The sequence below is a fragment of the Siphateles boraxobius genome, unplaced genomic scaffold, assembly GCF_051911475.1.
Source record: "Siphateles boraxobius isolate OS27281-9 unplaced genomic scaffold, OSU_SipBor_1 55, whole genome shotgun sequence".
NCBI classification, from domain to species: Eukaryota; Metazoa; Chordata; class Actinopteri; order Cypriniformes; family Leuciscidae; genus Siphateles; species Siphateles boraxobius.
This window is the reverse complement of record NW_027509181.1, coordinates 5617655-5637159: the sequence shown is the minus strand read 5'-3', so window position 1 is coordinate 5637159 and position 19505 is coordinate 5617655. Positions and strand designations below refer to the sequence as shown.

Sequence of the window (19505 nt, the reverse complement as noted above, 5' to 3'; positions counted from 1 at the left end):
ACTAGATTTTTTCTCTCTCGATCAGGTAGGGTACAAGTGATTTCAAAAATTTCAGCCGGTTCTAATTTGATTTTTGGATGCTGTGAACATGTTCAGAAACTGTCACTCGAGTTTAGCGTTTTTTGTTGTTTCTGGAGTTAAAAAGACAAAGTTGACAATTCTGGCTATACTTTCGATATTTTAAATATTTATTTTAATTTAATTTATTGATCACTCAGGGTTATCTAATTTAACTATTTGTGGCTTGGGTTTTGAATATATGTTCCCCTGCGCTTTAGGAACTTTGCACACATTTGTTCTGCATCTTGTGACTTGATTCTGACTTATTTCGTTTTGTATTTTTATTTATTAGAAAGGTATAGCCTATTCTGTTCTAATTTAATTCTGTAAATTAGTTGATTATTTTTCGGTGCATGATGTTGCGCTCTGTAGGCTACTTAGAGCATTAACTGATTTAATTTGATTTGCATGTGAAATGCAAATCCTGTCTGCAGTATGGCCTTTCTGCAGTTATTTGTGTTATTTCTTAGTTTTATTGATCTGAAATGTTTTTATACATTTTCTTCTATATCTTTGTGTGATGTTCTGTACATCGCGGCTTTGAAATGTTAAAGCCCCGCCCCCTCCCCAACCCCACACACGATTCGACTATAGGGAAGACTTGACGATTCTGATTTGACTATGTAAATCCTTAGTCGGGGACACCCCTAATCTATATATTCAAATAAATCTAGCCTATTATTTTTTATTCAATTCTAATCAACAGAATCAGATTAAACATTTGTTTTTGACTGATTATCAAAATAAAGCATAGTCCTATTCTTTGACTGTCTCAAAGCTATTATTATCAGAGCATGTAAGCAGTGCGTAGCGGGCAGTGAATGAACACATCAGTAAACAAGATTGTAGCCTCATTTTCCCGGCGTTTCCCAGCATGGCTATTCCACACCATGTTACAGCACAGTATAGGGCTATAGCAAACAGAAACAAGTCTACTACGGAGATATTTCATGTCTGCATGTTATTACAGATTTAGCTTTTCCAGTGAGTGTGAGTGATACATGAGTAGAGTGTTCGCTTGGGCCATGAGGGACTGAGCAGAGTTTAAACACGGAGCGGAACATTGAACAGAGCAAACTGGGTGACGGACAGACTTACCTGCTCTGCCAGAGGGGTCGGCAGCCTATGAGGGGTAATCACAGAAACCTCTGGTTGCGTGAATTGTTTGTCGGATCTGCACACTAGCACAGGTTATAATCTCACAGTTTAATAGTATTTGTAGTTCCTAATATGATAAAAAAGGCTGCGAGACTGAAGATTATTACCTCAAAATGTATGTTTTTATGCAAATTTAAGGGACTTTAAATGTATTTCAATACACCTTTTTAGCTATTGTCACGTGCCAGTTATCCTCCCTCCGCATGCCAATGTTTGCACGCGTGCCATTGGTTGCAGACCCCTGCCTTAGACTACTTCTACTGTTCATACCCAACAAAATGCCAAAAAACAAACCGTCACACTGTTTCATTTCTTAATTGTGTTGTTAGGAGATGAAATAAATGTGGAAGTGAATGTGGGTGGAATTTCACATGCATGAAATTGTGATGTTGGTTGTAGCAGTACAGACCTGAAATAAACTGACCCAGCACTCACTGATTTAAAAAAAGAATAATAATTATATAATATTATAATTCTAAATAAGAAAATTTCTTTGAGGGGATCTGCACCATAAGTGCTGTAAATGCTCAGGACACCGGTGTTATGGGCTGTAGACTTGTGTAAAACTCTGCTTAATATCACACAGTAATGGATACGGCGGACTGATTCTTACAACAGCAGCCTGGAGCTCCCAGCAGACCAAGAAATGAAAATCTTTAATTGGCCCAAAGTCTATTTTACATTTCCTCTGCATAATTGCTTTTTTTGTCGGAACTCCTTCAGGGTCTTGCAAATCATTTGGCTGACTAAGTAATCAATGAGGTGAAGTTAGAGGAAACTTTCAGAACACGGACACCCGTCAGCAGCGATGTTGATACAAGGAGAACACTTAGACGCCGATGAAGCGTAGCGTCTGGAAAGGCCCATGTGAGCTGCTTATCTCATTTTGAAGCTCAGCACACTGAATTCATCACCTTGTCTGAAACTGCTAAGGGTCTCTTATGATAATGTATGCTGATGAGAGCTCTCGAAGATACTTAAGTTTTGTTGGTCCTGTGAATATTGCTTGGATATTATCTGGCAAAAAGTAGTCATTTATGTTCCTATTGTTCTCTAGACAGCAGAACAAAGCCCACTGGATCAAAGGGGAAGTAGTTTATGGATGTATACTAAAACTATAAAGATTTAATTCTATGAGAATAGGGAAGCCCCCCCACCGCCACTGCTATACTTTTAAAGACAGAGGAACAATATTGTTGCAATCTTTTGCAGTTGTTTTTGGGAAAAAATCTTTCTAAAAAACATTTAATTTTACAAACCTTGCAAACTTTGGTGAAGTCTGCTGAGAGATTTTTTTTGAAGTGTGGGTTTGTAGATTGCATAAAATGTAACGGTCAGTCTGCATTTTGGAGAAACTTTAAATCCTTTATATAGAAAGATGGTGCACTCATATAACTATGAACTGGAGAAAGTGCAACGTGTAATTTGGCTGAATAAGCCCTGCCTTCTAAGTTAAAGAGCCAATCAGCAATTGGTAAAGTCATTGCATCACTACAGCTTTCGTTAGAAGTAGGGATGGCGAAAATGAAACATTTTCTTGACCGACCACCGAGCCTCATTAGCCGGTTGAAACCGGTTAACCGATTAGTTTGAAATATGCTACGCTATTTGAAATAACAGCCATTTCGAGCCGCGCCTGCAATTTCGCAACTCTGTCGCATCTCTCTCTGCCTCCCGCTCACACACACACACACTGCCCCGGGGCCGCCCTTCCACTCACGTCACTTTTTTTAGGCTAAATCCCCTACAGCGCGAAACATTAATCCCGCAAAGCACGCGGCGCCGAGGAGCTTGTAATCGGAGGACAAATGGCTCCTTTCGAAATGGTTTGGGTACAAGGTGATCGCGTTGTAAATAAAGGCGTTAGTCTAGCGTTAGAAGCTCTTTTGAAACATTGCCACGGCTCAATTTAAGAAAATGACAGCTCCGAAGAGACGCCGCTTTAGTTTGAGGTAACGTTAGTACTAACAATAATAAAGAAAGATGATGATCATCATCACCTTATCTGTAACCACTGAAATGTAGATGTAATGTATTTCCAAATCTAAGCCCATCTTATGCGGAATGTTGCCTAATAGACTGCAACACGATAAAACCAATGGATAAAACAGGCACCTTCAGAATGTGTAAAAGACGCACCGGGCAAGGCAGGTCTAAAAATGTAGGCTACAGAACAAGTCGCGTTTTCAGCTAATACATCATAGATGATGAAGGTCTACTGTATTTAAGCACTGTATCACACAAGTTGCAACTTACATCTGTGTCATTCTTTTTGATGAAATGGTCCCACACACTACTTTTCTTTGCACGCTTCATACTGTGGTCTGCCCTGGCTCTAACCTCCAGTGTTTTAGCCTGTAGCCTTTACTTTTCGCAAACCTTGTGAGCGCGCGAACCCAAACGCTGTGACCTCGCGCCAAATATTTATATTGGTTTATTAAAGTACAAACAGGCGAGTTATGAAAAACTGAGGGTGAGGGATTTGTTCACTTCACACAGAAATATATTGGAATGAGATGGCTAACTGTAGTAGCGATTAGTCCACTGTCTATAATAGCCTAATTTAGAGATCACTTTTTTTTTAACCGACTACCGACAACTTTCATCGGTTAACGTTGACACGGTCAACCATCGGTCAAACGGTCATCGGTTAGCATCCCTAGTTAGAAGCTACGGTTGCTATATAAACAGTGTTCTGGGATGCAGCGCACTTAGGACTGCATTGGTATGTGCACAAGTTTTTTTGTCATGATTTGAGTGTTAAGAATTAAAGTTTATGAGACAGTTTTTGTCAGATTTCATTGGTAATTTCAAATATGAAATTTAATCTTAAGCTTAGTGAACCGTTTTGGGGAATTTGTTGTTTCCCCATTCAAAGAGATAGGAGCTACACTTGCAAGACTGAAATAGCTGTCCGAGTGGAGTTTCAAAGATGGCCGCAGAGTGAAATGACTTGCCTGAAAGGGACTTTATTCAGTTGCTATGTTGTATTCATGTGCTGCCTTGTCTTTATTTGGATAAAATGCTTCCGTGTACACAGACTTACCAGATTACTGGTAAGTCCACTGTTGATTACAGTTTACTTTATTCATATTTTCAATCATTTCTTTATCTGTGAAAAAATACTATCATTGTACTATCAAATACTATCATGGTACTATATAATCAATATTAGTCGACCACTAACCTTAAGGCTTGTTCACACAGAGAACTAGAGTTGCATGATATATGGGAAATTCTATATGCAGTAATCTCATTGGAAAATTTAATTACATTTTTTTATGTAAGGAGATTTAAAAATAATGACACATCCAATATGCAAAAAGAAAACAGCACTCCAGCCTTTCAAAGTGAAAGTTTCATTTTTTTTTTTTTACTGCCGTGTCAAATATTATCCAGCATTAATGGCAAATTAATTAATTTTAAATGGAAATCTGAACAACAGGTATGCTTAATGCAAATCGACACCTGGAACATCAAATTATGGGGTGAATAGAGCTTTTAATTCTACTTAAAATTTTCTGCATGACTCATATGTAAAGTGGGGCTTAGGTATATAGGTAAAAAAAAATGTAACCAGTAAATTGCTGCTTCTCTGGTCTGGGAAAATGATATAAGCAGCACGGTTAGCTATATAACCATGCTCCGTTGCATTTGACGGCTAATACTTCCAACACAGTCGAGATTCGAGAGGCTTCCTCCTTTGGCACAAGATCTTCTGCAGTGACAACCTTGTTTTTGTCATCAGACCGACTTTATTTTGACAAGCTAGCACAGCTACCCTGTCTTTTAAAACTTTAAAATACTTCCTCCAACTAGCGTTTTTTAAATGCAAGCCCCCGACAGTCCTAGAAGAATGCCTCCCCAGTTACTGGTTCACTGCTTCACCCTGGAATCACTGGTGTCTGACGTCTGTGGTGTGAAAACGTACCCTTTTACTATATGTAAAATAGGTCTCTGTTGTCCCCAAAGTGTGTATGTGAAGTTTTAGCTCAAAATACCCCACACATAATTTTGTACAGCATGTTAAAATTGTCCCTTTTTGAGGGTCAGTAAAAACGCGTCGTTTCTTGTGTCCCTTTAAATGCAAATTAACTGCTGCTCCCAGCCCAGAGGGCGGAGCTTCAACAGTTCCTGTGTGTATGTGTGTTAGCAGCTCCGATTACCTCACGCAGACAAGCACTAAAATGTCAGAAACTGTTCTGCTTTTGTTTAAACTGGAGTAGGGACAAAGATGGAGAGACTCAAGAAGAAGAGGCCTGTAGAATGCAACAGGATGTTTCTGAATGGTTAGTTGATGAATTTATGTTGCTGATGTGGAGTTAACTATCTTCTTTTTTTATTTTTTATTTATTTATTTAGCAGATAGACATACAAACCAAAATAGTGCAGTAGCGAACAATCTAGTTATTCCATAATTCCAGAAGTGAAATAAAGGTGTTAATGTATAGGGGTGTGTGTATGTGTGTGTGGGTGTGTGTTTGTGTGTGTATGCATAAATAAAGTAACCATTTATTATTTATTACCATCATCATTACCATCACCACCATCACTCCTCACCACCATCATACTGCCGACATTGTATTAGTCAATTTTTATTCTTATTTCCATCTTTCCTCCTATGTAACAATTGCCATTGTCAGCACTCTCCAAAAATAAAAAGATACATTTATAATATAATATAATATAACTCTCCCCCTACATTTCTTCAGTGAGTCCCTATCTTCTCTTTTTTTATGTTATGTGTAGTGTCTAAGGTGCATTAAAAGGAGTAGAGTGTGCGAGTGTCCCAACTAGGGACAGAGATACTGTCCCATGGAAACCACTTCTCTCCTGTCCTGCCTGCCTAATTGTTTGAGGTTTTTTCATATACAATTTTTTTGTTGTTGTTGTTGTCCCTATTCTATGTTGTGGTGCATTAAAAACACATGAAAAGATTAGGGGGGAATTTGGAAATAATCAATTAATTTAACTTTAGCAGTAGTGATAACAATAAACATCAGGTTAGTTATTCCAGAACAGCACTGACAATACTAATATTGATAATAATAATATTAATAATAATTATAATAATAAAAATGATAATGATGGTGATAATGATGATGGCAATGGCGATCGCAATGACGAGAGCAACGACAATAACAACAGCAATTAAAACAATAATTAAAATAAAAATAGTAATCATAACAGTTAACAGTAATGATAATGACAATGATGATAAAATAACAAAAATGCAGTGATATCCGTGGGTTGAAAAAAAAGACGCGAGGAGTCGGGGTTGAGAGGAGAGAAATGATTCATAGTTGTAAGAGATCAGAAAGTGTTGGATGGCAGAGGTCAGTTTGAGATGCGTAATTATGAGGGGGAGATGTCTATTCCATTGTAATGAAGTCTGTAATACGATTTCTCCAATGGTTAATGTGTATGTTGTTACGAGTTCTCCAGTTCATGAGGATAGTTTTCTTGGGGATGGTTAGAGCAACGAGGAACGTTTTAGAGTTTATAGTTTTCTCAGTGATTATTGTGAGTTCCCCCAGCAAGCAAAGAGAGGGCGATAGTGGGATGCGGTAGCCAACTATAGTGGATAGTGACTGTATGACCTCTTCCCAAAAGTGTTTGATTGGAGTGCAGTGCCAGGTTGCATGGATGTATGCATCTATAGAATTGTGATTGCAATGTGTGCAAACTTCTGTTGTGAGACCCATTTTAGCTAATCTATTGCCTGTGTATTGTGTTCTGTGAAGCGTTTTGTATTGTATTAGCTGAAGATTAGCATTTTTGGAGATGAGATGGATGTTTTTACAGATTTGGGTCCAGAAGTTGGCATCAGGAGCTATAGAAATCTATTGAGCTATTATCGTTTTCCCATTTTATTGCTGGCAAGTATATGGTCTGAAGTTGATTTGAAATCATTTTATATATTTTAGAGAGAAGCTTCTTTGGAGAGGAAATGTTAACCAAGTCTGATATTGCCGGTGGGAGTTCTAAATTTGCGGCTCTGATGTTTATTTTTGCCAGAACAGAAGATTTGAGTTGTAGGTATTTAAAAAATTCATTGCTCCCGATGCCAAACTCCTGGGCCAATTGCGGGAATGTTGTTAATATGTTAGATTTGAAAATATGGTAGGGCTGCACAATTAATCGAATTTCTAATCGTGATTACGATTACGGATGCCACGATTACGTAATCATTCAAAGCCGCGATTACAAAGGAAAATCCATTCTGCGCGTGTGTGTTTAGATAGCATAATTATGTTATGATAGGCGAATCACGGCTACTTCAGAAAACCCAGCACAATATGACATACCAGGCAGTGACGTAAGTGTATGCTGAAATAAAAAGACTTTCACCTCAGAAAAACGGACTTTACTGTCTTGTCAGGCGTTATACTGTGCTCGTAGCGCACTCTTCAATTGCACTCGCAAATGCGGCGGCGCGCGCTGTGTATCGCTTCACTGTATGAATTGCAAAAGAAACTACGAGCATGCAACGTCGTTACAATGTAAATTACTAAGTCACGAAATAAAAGTAAAATACCAATAAATCACGTGTTAGCTGAGAAGGATTTGCACGCAGGTATGATTTTCATTCTATTCACCAGGAGCTGTTTCATTAACAGTTCTTGTTAGTATTGTGTATTCACCATGGTAACTGTCGTTTCCATAACCCCAAAATGCCCCTTTATTTTCACTTTGTGTTATTTTTTATATTTTTAAATGACTGTGGTGGCTCATATCAACATTGTATTAACAAAAGCTAGTTTGGGACTGCTATTTAATTGCTTTAGCATAGTCAGGGTTCCAGACTGCGACCATTTTTTGAGAATGTGCGAGTTAAATTATGTGGCCGCATTTGTGCGAGTGGACGCTTGAGCAACAGAACGCCGTTGTATCAGCTGCTGCAGTCCGTAACTTATGTTCAAAATGAACGAGTAGGCTACATCATGAATCCATTTTCCAAACCGTGTTTTTGACTTATTCTGAATCACTACGGTACGCCTATAATAAGCGTTTATATTCGGACTATTTTATCCCTGGGTCGTCTCGGCTGCGGAGTAACCCAGTGCCTGCTTGACTCGCCATAGACATTAACGGAGTGAAGTTCCGTCTACAAAGTTCTTCCGCAAGACACGTGCAGTTTATTTATTGACGAACGTAGACGCCACGCGCATTGCACACTGATGTAGAAACGTGCCAATTACGAATTCACAAATTAAGGCATATAAAAATGTTAAAAATGGTCTCACGAAACAGAGCCCCTTCCTCCTACGTCTTTTCAGCGGATATATATTCCTCTGTCGAGCGATTACTCTCATGATCGCTCGACAGAGGAAAAGGAAAATTATTATAAAATGCAGAAGTTAAGGAGTGTGAGATTTCTGCTTTTTGTTACAACTATAAACTTTGATAACGAAAAATCTGTATCAGTTTATTATAATACTCTAATCTTTTAAAATGTAATGCATACATTTGAATGTTTAATGATTTTTAAAAGATAGGAAGATGACGATAGACAGATAGACAGATAGATAGACAGATATATAGATAGATAGATAGAATATAATTCAAATGTAAATAGATACATTGTATATTATTCAAATGTAAAATGCTTAAAATTACAGATTAAAATTACTGTCCAAAATACATGAAAATCCTGAAATTTGGCAATGATAATTAATATATTACAGGTATATCTGCTGCAACCCAGAAAGCCTTTGCTTGCCTTGGTCCATTAAAACCACTATTCATCAGCATGCATTGATTAATCCCATGGCATGTAGCAAAAAAAAAGAAAAAAAAGGTGCGATTAAATCATATGCTGGTGCGACCAACTGAGAAAGTTGGTAGCACCAGTGCAACCAGTGGAAAAGTTAGTCTGGAGCCCTGATAGTCCTAATGTTTATCTATTAGTAGGCTAGTCTTTACTATTAGTCAATCTTACAATTGATGTGTATGTTAAGTAAAGGGGGACAGTACTTGTGTGTGTGTTAACAATTTTTGTGTAAACATGTATTATAATGCGGCTATATATATATTCAATGTAAATTGTGATAATCGTAATTACATTTTCAAGGGAATAATCGGCAATTATGATTTTTGTGATAATCGTGCAACTCTAAAATATGGTTAATGTGGGTGATACCCCTTTCAGCCCATGTTCGAAAATTCAGTGTTTTTTATTGCTTATGAAGTCACGGTTATTCCACAGTGGGGTGAGGTTAGATGGAGCTAATATAGAATTTGTGCTAATATAGAATTAACTATCAAGTCATTGATTTTGCATTTCTGGCATGATAATCTATAAAATTGATCATGTGGGAACTGTTATAAGATGCCTACAGAGTGACATGCTATTGCATTTGTGTTACGTACTGTATTGCATGGGAAAAGACTTATGCTACAGCTTCAGCAGACTCACAACTGTGCTCTACTTCAACAACTCTTCCTCTTCTCAACATGGACTGCGTGTTCCCGGGGGCGGGGTTTATGCACATTTTAGGGTTGGTGATGTCACTAACCCGGGAGGTATGTCATGTAGTCCCTACCAGCCGTTTGTTGTAGTCCTTAAAAACGATTTCTTTAAAAGCAAATATCTTCCTTTGCTTTGAACTTTGTGTTGTAACAGCCACATTACACACTAACTAAAGTTATAAAAGTGAAATCATAATTAACTACCTCTTTAATGAAAACACAACAACAAAAGTGCAATGACAACTTGCTTAAATATGCACTTTTACATTTCGCTTTGAAACCAAATCCTCCACCAACGTCTTGTCAGTCAAGAGTGAGTCGAAGTAAGGTGAAATCTGACTCCTGCTGCTGATCTGTGCTGCGATTCTTGTTTCGGCTCAAGCTGAATTGACCAGACGCATTCAGTTTTTAATTGTAGTGTCTGTTCTCTAACTGAAATAAATTATTTCTATTACTTAAAAAAAAAAAAAAATAATCAAAATGACAGTGGAGGTGGTGCCGCGATCTGCAAGTTATGTAACCGGTGTTGCGGCTGAACACAGTGTAACACCGGTAACACGACTATCGCAGAATCATTTTCAAAATGATTTTCAAAATAAGGTTGTGAAGTGCCTAAAGATTCCCCTACGCAATTCATGTTTTATGCTTGCTTCAAGATTAATGGCTGGAGATGGCAGTTTTGTATATTTGGTTGATGGTAGACGTTCCAACTTCATGGGAATCATCATGCGTGCTGCCTTTCCATTGGTGATTGGTGGTTGCTGTATCATGTTGCTGGTAATTCACATAGTACACTACTGCTTAACTTTGTTGTGTCATGGATGGTTGTTGTCGGTCACGTCGCCTCAACACACCAACTCTGCTGCCCTATCCAAAACAGTGTCAATATAAGTGCCCCATGGCTGACAATGGCTGTCATTTATGGCTCTTAATAATCTAATGAAAAGGGGAATTTCAGAATTACCAAAGTGGTGATATAACAGACAATTTGTAACTCCTGTTGTGTAATAGATGCTTACAGTCTCTCTGCTTCTTTTGTCATGAGGCAGAATGAGGGTTTTGTATGTTGGCGACCTTTTTCCAAAGCTGCCATTAGCGTTTTGTCCTGTCTCCTAACTCATAGCACATAGACATAATTGTAGGTATAAGGATGAATACAGTAATGTAAGAATGGTAAACTGTGAGTGTTGTCTGGCGGACCATTGCACAGATGTTATGACTGCAAAGGTGTGATTATTGCTTTAAGATGTCTAGATGTGTGTCTCCTGGCCTGTGTTTGACTAGTCATGGGATCAGAGAAAATTGATGGACTCAGATGGTCTTCAGAGCTTAAAGGTGCATTAGTCTTTAAGCATAAAGAAATTTGTACTTTTGAGATCTGTTTAAAGTCATACACTCGCATAAGATCCAGTCCCGTTAATGGTCTAGAAAGAGTAGTTTTATTCTACATAACGAAAATGGTTATCTGTGATATTGGCCCCCTTGTATCCTGAAAAGTTTATTTTCTTCATTTGATACTTTTGTAACCTTGCTTTAGTAACAAGCCTCCACAAAGTGTTTGGGGTTGGCAGATGTAAAGGGGTTTTCTCTTAAATCAGGGATCCAGACTAGAGCTGCATGATTAATCGTTAAAAGACCGTAATCTTCGATTTAAACACCCACGTGATCTCATTGCTAAATAACAATGAAAGTGCTTGAATTTCAAAAGGTTGTACGAATACTGAGCTCAAACCAATAGCGAGGCTTCGTTCCACTTTCATTTCATTGATGTTTCTCATATGCAACAGAAATGGCAACTCTTTAATCATTTTGCCAATGTGGTGGTGGCACCAGTGTGACCTTTAACAAAATTGAGTCGCATCAGCAGGAAAGATGTTTGCAATTTAGAACCCTGTAAATGGATACATTTTCCACTATGTTTTACTTAATCTTTCCAACCTGGCAACCATGTGCAAACGTTTTCTCTGCACTGCAAAAAAAAAAAAAGCCATTCTTTGCCGCATCGGGTATCAGTTCGACGAGGCCGATCCAAATCCGATATTGTGCATATACTATTAGGCCTATATGTTATTGTTAAGCCCCACAAAAGGCACACAAACATTATAAAGCACTATAAAGTACTTGAAATCCTTGAAAGTTTTGTGGATCTGAGTTTAATGCAAAACAGAAATATGACACACAGAATATCAGATCTGTCATAATGGCAAAAAAAAAAAAATGCTTTTTTGCACTTTGACAAATTAACAGTGTATCTTACAATAGCCCCTTTCACACAGCGCGTTGATCCCGGGAAATTTCCAGTGTTCAGTCCCGGAACGCGCGCTTTGTGAACAAAAGCTGTAATCAATGCCGTGCCGTAATGATGGCGCTTAAGCCGGGATCGTTCGCCAGCGTGAAACGGTACGTAATGCGCTAATTTATGATCGAATCAGAGAAAAAAAAATGCACAAGCGTGTTTTCTCGAGAGAGAAATCGCAGCTCATAAGCAAACTATAGACGCTTCCGAGACATTACGTGTCACATCGATGTCACAATGAATAAACTATTCCATAGATAGATAGATACTGTATAATACACTACGCATCAATATGTCTTTGCTTTGTGCTTTGAACTGCCACTCCATGTTGCTTCAAGCACATCATTCTGTGGGATGCGCATAAGCGCCTTGTTCCGTACTATATTGGAGCCTTTCATATCATAATACTTTTGCGCTATGAAAGAATATTAATAGCCTTTCTTGTTCTGTCCTATCTATCATGTGTTGCTGCCTCCATTAAACGGCTGCGCTATACATTTAAAAAATGTCTTAATTTTAAAGTGTATATATAGCCTGTTTTCTTAAAAATCTTTTTGATATTTTTTATCTTGTTTTTCACGAATGTATTTTACAATACAAAGAGCAGTGTGTAACGTTTTACCAGATTTATTCCTTCACTTACTGTCTCTTATTTGTTCCCCACTAAATGTTTTTTTCAATAAATGTTCAGATTTTATAAAATTATTGTGCACTCTTGATTTTTGTAGAGTAAATTTGATCGCTAAATTATCCAATAATCTAGTTTATAATAGCATTTTTGTCATAGATCATGGTAATATTTTTTTGAATTGTTTTTCTTTATAATGAAATTGTCTGTATTAAGTAGAATGTGTTTAACACACAAAAGAGTGATTATCAGTTCAACACAGTTCTAGAAATTCTACTTGATTTAAAAAAAACCTGCGCTGATATCTGATTGGTATCGGTCGAATTTTAATTTTTTTTGGATCGGATCGGTTCTGAAAAAATGGTATCGGTGCATCCCTAGTTCCTTCATGAGGCCGCTTGTGCTGTTTGCTGTTTTAGTTGCTGCTCTAATTGTTAGCGTTAGTGGAAACTGAATTAATGCTCTTATGCCAAAATTTGGGTGAAATTTCTCAAATGAGAGCAATCATGATTAATTGCGATTTATAATTTTTTAGCAATATAGTCATGAATAACCATTATTGTGCAGCCTTAACATAGTTATTTTTGTGAGAGAAACAAACAATGTAGCCCAGCTTTAGAAGTTAGGCTTATATCTAACAGTTACAACAGTATATTCCTCAAGATAATGGCTATTTAATGGTTATTTAGGAACATGTCTGGTCAAGTACTTGGTTGAAGTCAGAGTTCTGTTACGTCTGACTGATGTTTTTACTGCTGATTTTGTTTTTCTCTAGGGAAGACCCCGAGTTGGTCCACTGAGAGCACTGACCACCACAGCTATTCATGGTACAAAAACCCTTCTGAAAGCGACACAAGACCTTATGCTCAGACCACCACGTTAAAGTCTGAAAAAACAGAGGACAAGGATTCTTATGATGCCTGGAGCGCTGTGGTCGGACTGGGGGCCCGCTCCACATCCCTCTTTACCGGACATAAAAACCCTCCTTCTACCTTTTGGGCATCCAGTAGTTACAGTCGCAGCAACATTCAGGGCACATCCTCCACTGAGACTCGGTTAGAAGAGTTTGCCCAAGGGGACTTTAATGTTCCTGTTGAGCCATCTGAAAGCGAGGACCACTCTCAGTCTGTTCTCAGGGCATCCAACTGCAGAACGTATTGCAGACCCAGTAAAGGCAAACAGCCTGGTGGAGCTGATGGGAGTGGAAGTGCTTCCAGTCATAGCTCCACGGAAACTTTGCTGAACAGTGGGGCTGAAAATTCTGGGAAAACGCCGAGTAGAGGTCGGACGAGAGACTACACAGTGCTGCACCCGTCTTGTGTTTCCATGTTTAACGTCACCTTCCAGGACTCCATGGACCGCAGTATGGAGGAATACATGCCCAACGCTCCAGCGGCTGGTCCAGGAGATGCAGGAAGACTGAAGAAGAAAACCGAGATAGAAATCAAACCTCTCAGGTATTAGTTTAGTGTAAGAACATTACTGTAACTACGTGAAATTCTTAGTACTAAATTTGTTTTTGAGCTGTACTTCATACTATTTTTGGACAATGTTCTTAATCTCTAGTGTCTGTCGGTCTTTCTTTTTTTCCATTTGAACCTCTTTTTGAAGTGATACAAGCTGAACTCAAACTTGTCACCCATTTACTATTAATCCACCAAAAACTCCAACCTATATCACTTACACAATGTCCCACTGTAGTCAATAATTGTAAACTTTAAAACTCATCTTTGATAATCAAAATGACATTTAAAAAAAAAAAAATCTTGAATGAAACTCTACACCCTTGCTTCATTTAGTATATGTGGCTTCATGCATTTTCAAATTAGTCCCCACCTCCCCAGAGTTTCATATCAACAGAAGAATATAGCAGTATAACCTGGCTTCTCTTGAGACCCCCCTGCTTTGCCACATACAGTTAATGATATGCTAAAGCCAGCCCCACACGTTGACGGGATTGGTTACAACATATTTATGACGTTGGGAACGAGGGCGATTTCAAGTCTTTGTTCGGGGAGAAAATATCAGCAATGGTGTTGACCGATGAATTTGCACATGGTTTGTTAAAGTATATTAAAAACACCACATAGACCTATACTCCGCACCAAACTCAAACGCTTCTCACTGGATCTTACAGCGCTGAATCCATCAGCGAGTGAACGCATTTGCTCTAAGCTCATGCTGTGCTCTCTTTTGGGCTGAGCTGATGAATGGTTTCTGTGTATTGGTTCAAACAAGTAGCACAGTTTCATTCTGCTTTTGGCTCGTTTGCCATTTAATGTTTCTCATGCGCAACAGAAATGGCAGCGCTTACCAGTTGGTCAAATTGGTAGTGGCACCAATGCGGCCTCTTGCCATAACTCAGTCGCACCGGGAGGAAAAGAAGAAAAAATGACTGTGCCGTGTGAATGTCGGCGCCTTAAAATAAAATAGAAATGAACATTAGCTCCATCTAACTCCAGATATTAAAAAAATATTTGTGATTCATCTAGTTTCGGTGGCTCTGATAACTCTGAGAAACTTTTTTTGAAAGATTTTTTTTTTTAATCAGGTACTTTAATTGTGACAGTCCTATGCGACAAATAAAATCAAATAATTTGAGAATGCTAGCATGAGGATTGCAAAGTTTTGGATTCACCAGACCTAATTTGGAGAGATCAACTTCAAGTATGTACATAGATGAAGCAAAATGTGAAAAAAACCTGAAAAATGCCATATAATTCTGTTAAATTCATAATTAATTTGGTTGCCCTCACTTGGCCTCATTCTTTCAAGTTTGATTTGAAGTCTACATGTGTGAGATTCTGACTGTTTGTCTGTGTTTTTAGTCGTTCCAAACCCACACCGAGCAAGAAGAGCAGTAAGCTGGAGCTCTTTGGGTTTGATGATGCTGATGCTGTGGTTGAGGATGACGACCCTGCTTCAGGAAGCTCTAACTACAGGATCAAATACTTTGGCTTTGATGAACTCAGTGAGAGTGACAGTGAGGAAGACGAGGGATCCTCTGAAAGAAGGAAAGCCAAGAGGATGGCTGCGGCAGCTGTAGCAGTGCCACTGTTGTCTATAGAGACAGATGTTGACAGTCCTCAGCCCATGGAGATGCAGGACTCTCAGAGCAGTCACACTGCAGATGACAGTCACTGCCTTAAAGACGGTAAGTATTTACACTCATCACTCTTTCTGGAGATCTAACTTTGGGCTCTGTTTACATCGCAGTACCTGCATGAGTGCATTGCAAATCTGCACAGACACTCCCCAATCTCACAATGTCATCAAGAACAGATTTAGATTCTTTTTCATTGCAAAATTAAGTACTTTTGCATACAGAAAATGAAGCCTGTTTTTTTCTTGCATCGTGAAATTATTTACTGACAGATAAGTGCAATAAAAAATGCATACATTTTAACTCATTTATATATCCACATATTATAATAAATGGTTGTATTATAGTTTTGTTTAAAGTAAAACATCAAAATCAATACAAAAATCATAATGGTCCAAAAATATCTATGATTCAGACATTGACATTTACACAGGTTTGCGTTGCTTTTTGTTTTTCCATTGTTATTTTGCTCTTTTATTGTGCCTTTGTTTTATGCTCTTTTATTTAGCAGGCACATGGCTGATGTTTGCTTGTGATTTTTACAGATCCTCTGGATTTCCCAGAGGCCCCCTTCCCGTCTGAAATGGTGAGGAAACCTCAGGTCAAAGCTCAGGAGAAAGCCAAGGAGGGCAGCAGGAAGATCTTCAGTGGACCCAAGAAGGTGAGTTTCATAACATAATCTTTTTCCATCATTCAGCTGATGGTTTGTTGATGCCAGTATGTGTTTTGGAGCGTGGTGTACTCTGTAATTTCATTTCAAATCAGAAGGATGTTTTGCCCATTTCACCAAAGTAAATGGTGCCCTTCTGCCATCATGTAAAGAAATGATGAAGACGTTTGATTTGTTGTTCTGGTTTGTGTACATTGGCGGAAGTGTAGGGAATGCAGAGGGTGGAATGGGCATGGATTTAGAATTATATCTGTAATGACACAGAGTGACAGTAATGTAGTTATGTTGCTCATCCCCCTCTGACTGCTCAGCCATTATTATGACTACTGCTGCAGTTTATGTACAGTCTTCTCTGGGGTTATGATTAAGTCGTGATTGATCTTTAAACATAAAAATGCTTAAACAGAGTAATGTTTTGATAGCGCCACAGTGTTTACACTTTCTGGGGGTATTAGCCTGTAAATTACTTACTTATAGATAACTTTACATTTCCATCAGCTATATCTGTTAACATTTTGAAAAAAAATCCTGGGATGGAAACCTGGCTTGTGTCTTTTAATGACATTCGAGCCAACTGTATGGACCAATCTCCATCAGCTTTTCTGTCCTTCTCAGAAGTCATCAATAGCCCAACTGCTACAATGACTGGTACTTTGTTTTTATTAGGGCTGGGCATTGATACAAGTTTTGCTGTTCTATTTCTATTCATAAGCTTGCGATTTAGATTCTGATATAGTTTCAATTTGATTCAATATGAATTAATTTGCATATATCAGGTATAGTACATGTACACTGAAAAAAACTCAACTAATACAGCAAAACTCCAGTCTGCTAGCACATTACTCTAATATTAAAGGTCAAAATTAACGACTGATTTGTATACAGTTGCATATAATGCAGTTTTATATAATGCCATTATAATAACTTTAATGAGTCAAAATATGAATATGTAATAGTGCATTCTTTGAAAAATGATCCTCTAGAGTTAATTTTTCTTGCTTACTATTGAGTTTGATAATTGAATGGCTTTCTTGTAGCTTTCTGGCAGTATATGCAACGTTACCTGACTTTTTTTGTTTTACAAGAATTTTATTGACGTCTATCCGCGGTTTAAACACTAATTGAGTGATTAATGAGACATAATGCCATTTCACGAAGTTGTACTGTTTTTTTTTGTTTTTTTTTCAACATACCTTCTGATATTCATTCATGTTTATTTCATGCTATAATATAACTAGTAAAGAGGAATAGATGAACGGAGGTGCTACAGCGATCTGTCACGGCACAGTGTCCCTATTATGTTATTTTAAAGTTTCCTAATGTTGATATGGAGTCTCCTAAAACAGGTTTACATGCTTCAAAGGTCAAAAAAACTGTTTAATTTTCTAATTGTATACATTTGCACATCACCACATTTTCAGTGATTCTCAAACGACTCGTCAGATGAATCGATCTCTCTAATTCCCTCCTTTCCGCGAGCTACTCTGCTCTGATTGGCCAGAGAGGTCAGTCTGTTGTGATAGGTTTACCGCATACAGCACGTCGATAACAAAAACGCCCATTGCCATAACAACATCAGCTCTGCTTGTCCTGAGGCTTCCTACACCATAAACTAAACAGATTGACGTCGATTGTACCATATCAATGCGAGCGTGAGTCCGAAGATGAAACATTGGAAGAACTATTCATTAAACCCGAAGATTTTGCTACTATATTGCGGTGACCACGTGGAAACTGTCAATAACAGTGCATACGAAATTACGCAATGTATACATTAGCCGAGCTCTAGCGTGAATGACTGATGAAACATAAATGTTGGTAAAACAAATCTTGCTCCATGCTTAATCTTTCCTCAAAGTAGTGATAACGACAGAGAATCTGCATTAATAGACACAGTTTTAGGTAATATGGCTCAACTGATTAGCAGAAGTATTTCAGTAAGACAGTAATATTGTGAGTTAAGTTAGCAGGAGACCTACACAATATAAAACTCAAAACTAAGTATTTTGACACCATCTTTCAAAAGCAAGTGCTTTGCAAATCCTGCATTGAACTCTGAGATTTGAGAAGCAGTCGTCGGTAAAGTATAATACTGCTGTGATATCATGGTAAAGATGAATTTCAACCACTGATTCTTCACATGCTCGTCCTTGGACGGTGAAAAAAAACTGGCTTCACCTTCACATTGTAGAGCACAGCGTCTTCTCGACATGATACTGTTCAGTATCTACAGAAATCAGCTGCTGGTTTGTGGTTCAAGTTTTCCCTGGTGTCTGCACGCACAATTAAGTAGGCGGGCAATATGCTTATGACTAGTTTGAAAAACAATTCATTTCATTGACTCAGAGTCGTCTCTTACTTTTGGAAAGCCTTAAAAAATAACTTATAAAATAACTTTATATACGGTTCACTTTCAGATTTAAAACTTTGCAGGATGTTTTCATTCACTTAGAGCTATGTTACACACTACATGAAAGGTAATGTTCAAAAATCCACAATAGGGGCTCTTTAAAGAGCATCAAATCCACATTTATTATTTGAATTTCATAGTAAAATTGACAATTTAAAAGCTGAGACTTTGTTTCCTATCAAAAGTAGCCTGCTCTGTCTTGTCTGTTGGCATGCTGTTTGTGTCCTCTTTGCTCTGCGATGTATTTTTCACTGCGTGAGAAAATGGGAGTGTGGCATATGACCGGTGTCAATTGCGTATGCAAATGACAGCATTTTTTTCTTGTAGGTTTCCCACACTCTATTGGTTTGGCGTTGTTTGCACTTGCTTGCGTTGTTTGTTGACCCCTGTGGTAAAAATCAAACTTTTAATGTTGTTTTTCTATGTGGTGTTTTTAATATGCTTTAAGACAAACCATGTACCAATGCATAAGTCAACACTATTGCTGAGTATTTTCTCCTTAAAATTCCAGTGAACCAAAGAACGGGTTTGAAATCGCTGGATTTTCTGATGTCACAAACTACCTTGTAACCAATCACGTCAATGTGTGATCGTCAACAAGTAGATTTTTTTTATTTATTTATGAACATTTATTAGAGGATCAGCCCCATGAGATGAAACGTCTCGTTCTCATGGGGGTCCTCAGGATCATCTCCAAACAATATAGAA

General features: G+C 38.0%; 1 protein-coding gene across 2 annotated transcripts in view; it reads left to right on the top strand.

Moving 5' to 3' along the window:
- waplb (WAPL cohesin release factor b) overlaps positions 1 to 19505 on the top strand; it is an 81224-nt gene that overhangs the window by 10905 nt on the left and 50814 nt on the right. The window contains exons 3-5 of one of the 2 annotated variants that reach the window (XM_077205904.1): positions 13390 to 14071; positions 15443 to 15768; positions 16263 to 16378. In XM_077205904.1, the coding sequence (XP_077062019.1) occupies positions 13390 to 14071; positions 15443 to 15768; positions 16263 to 16378 (1124 nt within the window). The remainder of the gene's footprint in view (positions 1 to 13389; positions 14072 to 15442; positions 15769 to 16262; positions 16379 to 19505) is intronic. The other variant, XM_077205905.1, reaches the window with a different exon arrangement.